General features: G+C 35.8%; 1 protein-coding gene across 1 annotated transcript in view; it reads right to left on the bottom strand.

Annotated features, from left to right (window-relative positions):
- Nucleotides 1-873: 873 nt before the first annotated feature.
- The window catches only part of Syde2 (synapse defective Rho GTPase homolog 2), a 29,054-nt gene continuing 23,417 nt past the window's right edge, over nt 874-6,510 (bottom strand). Inside the window, exons 5-7 of the mRNA XM_090334502.1 lie at nt 5,616-5,797; nt 4,395-4,626; nt 874-2,138 (exon numbers count right to left, since the gene is read on the bottom strand). Of these exons, the coding sequence (XP_090190628.1) occupies nt 1,639-2,138; nt 4,395-4,626; nt 5,616-5,797 (914 nt within the window). The 3' untranslated portion in view covers nt 874-1,638. The remainder of the gene's footprint in view (nt 2,139-4,394; nt 4,627-5,615; nt 5,798-6,510) is intronic.

The raw sequence follows: 6,510 nt of genomic DNA, 5'->3' as shown, positions 1-6,510 counted from the left end.
AAGCTTCACACAAAAACACTTGCCTTTTTATCTGGGTTTTCAAATTATATAACTAAATGTTCTGTATACCAATGTATGATGCATAGAAGTAGTTACATTAAGTATGTGAAGTAATGTACCTTCTATCTGGCGAATATAATGTAACCCTTCTATTAATTACAATAAAAATATATGGAAAAAAAGTAGTTACATTAAAAACTTTATTAGAAAAGTATTGAAGCCAGTTTTCAATAGCTGCCATACCTAAAAGTGGGTAGGTCAATTTTTATATATTTTTTAAAGTGTACATTCTGCGGGTATAAAGCTTTTAAAAAATACATTCAATTTAACTTAAAAAAACTTCTAAATTTACATTTTCAAACACTGCTACAATTTCATAATAGCTAGCTTATAGATAGCCAAAATAAGTTAATTTAAAAAAATCAACAATGCATTATGCTGGCAAGATACTTTTCTTTCAAAATAAGGGCCATTATAAAGTCAATGTACTAAATGTGCTACTACAAATAAATACATCACAGAACACACACAAAAAATGCATAGACCAAATTTTAAACATCCAAGTCATTAGTGCAGAAAAAGGCACTTGATCCCTTAAGGAGTTAGAGGGTTTCAATTTAAATGACAAATGTTCAGAGGGGACATCATGACAATGAATACAAAAGGAAAATCTATTATTTCTATTCAGATTTTTCTACAATGTTTCTATTCAAGTGTTTTTGTGCAATATCTCCTTTAACCCAAATGTTCTTTCCCTGAAAAAGACTCTGCAAGCTAATCATTTTGGCCTGGTGACATATATACCTTAGAAAACGTGTGATTCTATATCCAATCTTTCTCTCCGACCCTAATACCTATACATATGTGTACCTATAAATATATACAGATTTTTAAGATTATAAAAATATTTAACTTTTAAGTTTAAATAATTACTGAATGTTAATACAGAATGCATTAAGATTTGTATTATTTTACTTTCATTTATAAAAAGGTTCTTAGAGCATTTGCATTGCAAATGAAATATGACCAAATAATGTTGCAGTGCACAAGATTGCTACTGCAATTCAGTCTGAGCAGCTCACTGTTCCTCTAAAAGGGACATCTTTTCCCAGCTACACAGGCATGCTCATAAAGTATGAAACCTGGAGGAGCCAACAACCTACTTGAACCTTTTAAGTGCATGTGAAAGTCATCACCATAAAACTGGCAAAGTTCCTTAAAACATCCCCAAATGTCCAAGCTACCTTTACCCCTAGAAATTTGGTAACATTAATCCACATTGTATTAATGAACAATGTTTTAATTTCAATAATGAACTTATTATAAATTAAATGAAGGCTTCAAGAATTAAGAAAATACGGGGGCCGGGAGTTTGGCCTAGTGGTAGAGTGCTTGCCTAGCATGCACAAAGACCCAGGTTCAATTCCTCGGTACCACATACTTAGAAAAAAGCCGGAAGTGGTACTGAAGCTCAAGTGGTAGAGCTCTAGCAAAAAAAAAAAAAAGGAAATACGGCGTAATATGAAACTTTGACATTATAGAAAGAAAAAGAGCGAAAAAGAGTGAGAGAGCAAGAGAGAGAGAGAGAGAGAGAGAGAGAAAAAGACAGGAGAGAGGGAGGAAGGGAATCCCTCAATCTCAAACACTTATATTAAGCTTGTTTTTGTTGAGCTCCCGCTCCAGGTTGCCAATCAAAGTGTCAATGCTTTCTTGTAGATCTTTGAGATTAACTTTTTGATTGACTGTAGACTCAATTGTCTGCACAGTCAAATAGGTCTGCAATGTGCACTCTTTGGACATGGGAACTGGCTGTTCAATCATCATTTCTGCTGCATCCATTTTGCTATAGTCTTCTTCATTTTCTATATCTTCTGAAGGTACATCGTCATAGTCCACATCATGTAAATTTTCTTTTGTATTTACAAAGTAGTTTTCTCCACAGCTGCTCCAATCTCCTGCATACCGATTGCTGAGTGGACTATCTAATTTGGTCTGCTTTGGTCTAAGTATTCCTGGGGAATCAGTACTATGAAAATTTAACATGTAAGGTCGTTCTTTCTTCCGCCTCAGATAATTCAGAGAGGACAATTGCTCTGGGAATAAATTGTCTGTTGATTCTTTGACAGTTAAATGTTGCACTAGAAATGAACAATAAATTGGTTTTAGTGATAGCAATCTAACTGATCTTTGAAAAAAACAGTTCAAAAAAATTAAAAAAAAAAGAGTTTGAGATAAGCCATTTAATAATCAACTACAAACATGCATTAAGAAAGGACATGCACACTATCAAAGGTCAGCATTCCATAATTATTTTTTTCTACCATCAGACATAATTAAGATTAGGAACAGAAGCTAGAATATTCAGTGGTGCTAATTCATGCTGCATCAGAACATCCCCAAATAAAAAGAAATTTCAATGCTGATTAACTTTCTGTGCAAGTTAATTATTATCTAGCTATAATTCAAATAGTAGCTAAGCTAGGAGCTTCTCCTAAATTAAGGCTACAAAAGCAGGCAAGGCATGTTTGTGTACAAACAAAAGAAAATAAAAAATTCCATTTGTCTGCAAACATCTAAATGAAGCAAATACATCTAAAGGGATTACTCTAAAAGTTCTGATCGTGGTGGGCTTTTTGCAATTAGCCAGCAGTGTCATAATTTTCTAAGCAGCCCAAATTTCACTTTGATAAAATGCATAAATACTAGTTGACCATTTGTTGTTACCTGCGTTTCATTATACAGCATTAGCTACTAAGTCTTCATTTATTGCCTGGAAATAGTACAGATATTTTATTTTCCCATTCTGGTTACATATTTAACAATCCCATTAACATTCCTCAATTCCTCATATCTGCTTGACTGATTGATTGATTGATTGATGGTTGTCAATGGGCTTGCACTCGGGGTCTGGGTGCTGTCCCGAAGCTTTTGTGCTCAAGACTAGCACTTTGTCACTTGGAGCCACAGCACCACTTCTAGTGTTCTAAGAGCCTCATGGACTTTCTTGCCCAGGCTAGCTTCTAACTGTGATCCTCCTGAGTAGCTAGGAATACAGGTGTGAGCCATCAGTACATTGCAGCTATATTCTTCTCAGATAAAACATAAATCTTCTGGTATTATAGTGATTATGTAGAAGATTGCCACAGAAGTTCATACCAGATCAAGGTCTTTGAACAAAATATTGTCTAAGGTACTTCTATATATAAAAAGGGCTTCGTATAAAATGCTGAGACAAGGCTGGGAGTTTGGCCTAGTGGTAGAGTGCTTGTGTAACATGCACCAAGACCTGGTTTGGATTCTTTGGTACCACACACAGAGAAAAAGTCAGAGGTGGTGCTGTGGCTCAAGTGTAGAGCTCTAGGCTTAAGAAAGCCCAAGGACAGTGCTCAGGACTTGAGCACAAGCCCCAGGATTGGCCAGAAAAAAGAAAAAATGCTGAGACAGAGGTATTAAAGTTATGCATAATTCTTCTCTCTTTCTATTGTCTATTCTTTTAATGTCTCTCCTTTTATACTTCCTTCACTAATATAAAATGGAAACGAATCAGTAATAATTGGTCTTTCTCACTAAAGAAGACAACTGAAATAATACTCAGTGAATAACAATATTCGTAACATTTTTCAAAGACATGATTTTAACTTACATATTATATTTTTTTATAGACTTTTTTTTTTTTTTGCCAGTCCTGGGCTTAAGCTCAGGGCCTGAGCACTGTCCTTGGACTTTCTCAAGGCTAGAGCTCTACCACTTGAGCCTCAGCACCACTTCCAGCTTCTTTACTATGTATGTGGTACCAAGGAATCGAACCCGGGTATTTGTGCATGCTAGGCAAGCACTCTACCACTAGGCCAAACTCCCGGCCCCACATTTTATATTTTTTTAATAAATTTTATGTTTTAGTAATTTCACCCACTGTAATCCCAGCCATTCAGGAGATGAACATAGAAAGGAGGATTCATTCAGGTCTGCGGCCAACCTGGGCAAAGTTAATTAGGGCCCTATCTCAAAAACAAACTAAGGGGGCCAGGAGTTTGGCCTAGTGGTTAAAGTGCTTGCCTAGCATGCATGAAGACCCTGGTTCGATTCCTCAGTACCCCACATACATAGCAAAAAGCCAGAAGTGGTGCTGAGGCTCAAGTGGTAGAGCTCTAGCCTTGAGAAAGTCCAAGGACAGTGCTCAAGCCCTGAGCTCAAGCCCAGGACTGGCAAAAAAAAAAAAAAACTAAAAGGCAGAAAGTGCAAATGGAAAAATCCAAAGGCAAGGTATCAACTTCATAACTATTTGAAAAGGTAAAAATCTAGAAGAGATTTTCTTCAATCATATATGGACATATTTAATGATTGGCTAATTCAGACATCTCATCACTGTAAACTATTTCCATAAAATCACTTACCTGGCCAGAGCTGGAGCAAGTAATGAAGCACTTCAATATGTTTTTTAAAATCCAAAGCACTTGCAAGTTCTTCAGAATCAGTAAAGACTCTGTTGTTATGGGTAGAAGTCTCTTGCCTCTGACTTAATAATACTGGTCCAAAGCACACTGCCAAATTCTGGCAGGTCATCTTGTTCACTTCATGGTTAGATGCCACCAATTTTAAATGATCCAACAACATCTTTAGAGTTGCCTACATTAAATGAAATCTTACTGAATATAGTCATATCAGGTCAGAAACAAGAGCCCAATTTGCAGCAGAAAATGTATGAAAATTATGTGTGTATACATACACCCAAAGGTAAATCTAATTGGAGAGGACATAGGACATCCAGGGACCACCATTAACTAGTTAATAAAGTTACTGGACTGAAAGTTTCTTCCTACTCATCCTTGAGCTTTGTTACCCACATCATAATAAATGCTAGAAAAGTCAGCTTCTACACAAGCCTAGCCAACTCTTTCTCTTATTTTCCCTTCTTTATTTTTGGTCTGAGGCTGGAACTTGAACTTCATATCTGACGCTTTTGATAACTGGCTGGTACAATGCCAGGCGAACCATGCCTCTAATCCCTTCGCTTCAATTTTTAGGCTAAGGCTGATTATACAGGTCAGCCAGACTTTTGTCTTTCAGTTGGTGTACCTGAGGATGCTGGTACTAAGATTAAATTTGGGAGAGGAAGGAAGAAAGGAACAACTTAAGAATTGGAGCTTAAGTCTTAATGTTCAGTAAGCCATACACACTGTGACATACTTGAAACATATTAAGCATATTTTAAATTAAATACACTAATATTTTCAATATAGTAAAAGGAACCACACCAAAGTGTTCATAATAGTTGCTTTTAGATATTGGTAATTATAATTTTATAAGATGAAATTACATCTAGGTTAAAGTTGCATGCTAAAGCCAGAAAGCTGATTTCTAGATTTATACTATTTAAGAAGCGATCAAGCAAGAATGATATGTGATCCTGATCAAGATACACTGTACCATAAATGGACATACTCGATTAAAATACCCTTGTTAAAACTATTTGAAGATAATTTTTAAGTTATAAAGGCAGAGCTTAAATTCATTAGTGCCACAAAAGACAAAGACTTAAGGAGAGTTTGTGGCTATGGAGCTAAGCACATACTTCATTTACTGGCTTTCAAGAAATGTACAGCAATTGTGCTTACCTTCTCCACATCTGGCAGACAATTCAACAGGTCAACAGTGTACTTAGAATCACGTGGGTCATTCTCACAACCATTTGCTGACATTTTCAAAGGACTCTTTACCATTGCATCTAACACAGACTCATAGAGCTGTTTTGATATCAGAGGAGATGGAAGTTCTCTCAAAAAATCCTTAAGAATACCTTTAGAAAACAAATCAGTGCCCTTATGGTTAATCTCATATTGTTACTGTATCTGACTTTGTTACCTGGTATATTGTATATATTTATTTATTTGAAATAGGAAAGGGAAGAGAGGAAAACAAGATGATTGCGGGGGAAGAGGGAAATGGGGACAAAAACATGAGAAGGGGTATCAATGTATGAAAAGTAATGTACCTACTATACTACCTGATAAATGTAACTGCAACCTCTCTATACATTATCTGGACAATAAAAAAAAAGAAAGAAAGAAAACAAATCAGAAACAGCTGATCAGACTTTAAAGGGAAACAAGCTATAGTAAATGTTTTTAATGTACGTATTATAGTCAATTTTCAGCAATCTGAAAACAATAAAGCAATAACCTAAAAATCATTATCACAAGGAGGCAGGGATAAGGAATCACAGTTTGAAATCATCCTGGGAATCCTGATCAGCAATTTCCTGATGGCTTATGCCTATAATCCAAGCTATTCAGAAGCTCAGCCTCCAGGTTTGAAGCCAGTCTGGATAGACAAGTCCAAGAGACTCTATCTTTAAGTAACTAGCAAAATGTCAGAAGTGAAGGTGTAGCTCAAACAGAACACTAGCTGGAAGTGAAAAAGCTCAGCAAGAGGTCCATAGTTCAAGAAACAACAAAACAAAAAAGAAAGCTGAGTATGGTGGTACATTATATGTGTATTCTTTTTCCTCTC

The sequence above is a fragment of the Megascapheus bottae genome, chromosome 6 (assembly GCF_031878675.1).
Source record: "Megascapheus bottae isolate mThoBot1 chromosome 6, mThoBot2.hap1, whole genome shotgun sequence".
Taxonomy (NCBI): domain Eukaryota; kingdom Metazoa; phylum Chordata; class Mammalia; order Rodentia; family Geomyidae; genus Megascapheus; species Megascapheus bottae.
The sequence above is the reverse complement of the archived record's forward strand: the minus strand, read 5'-3'. Positions and strand labels throughout refer to the sequence as shown.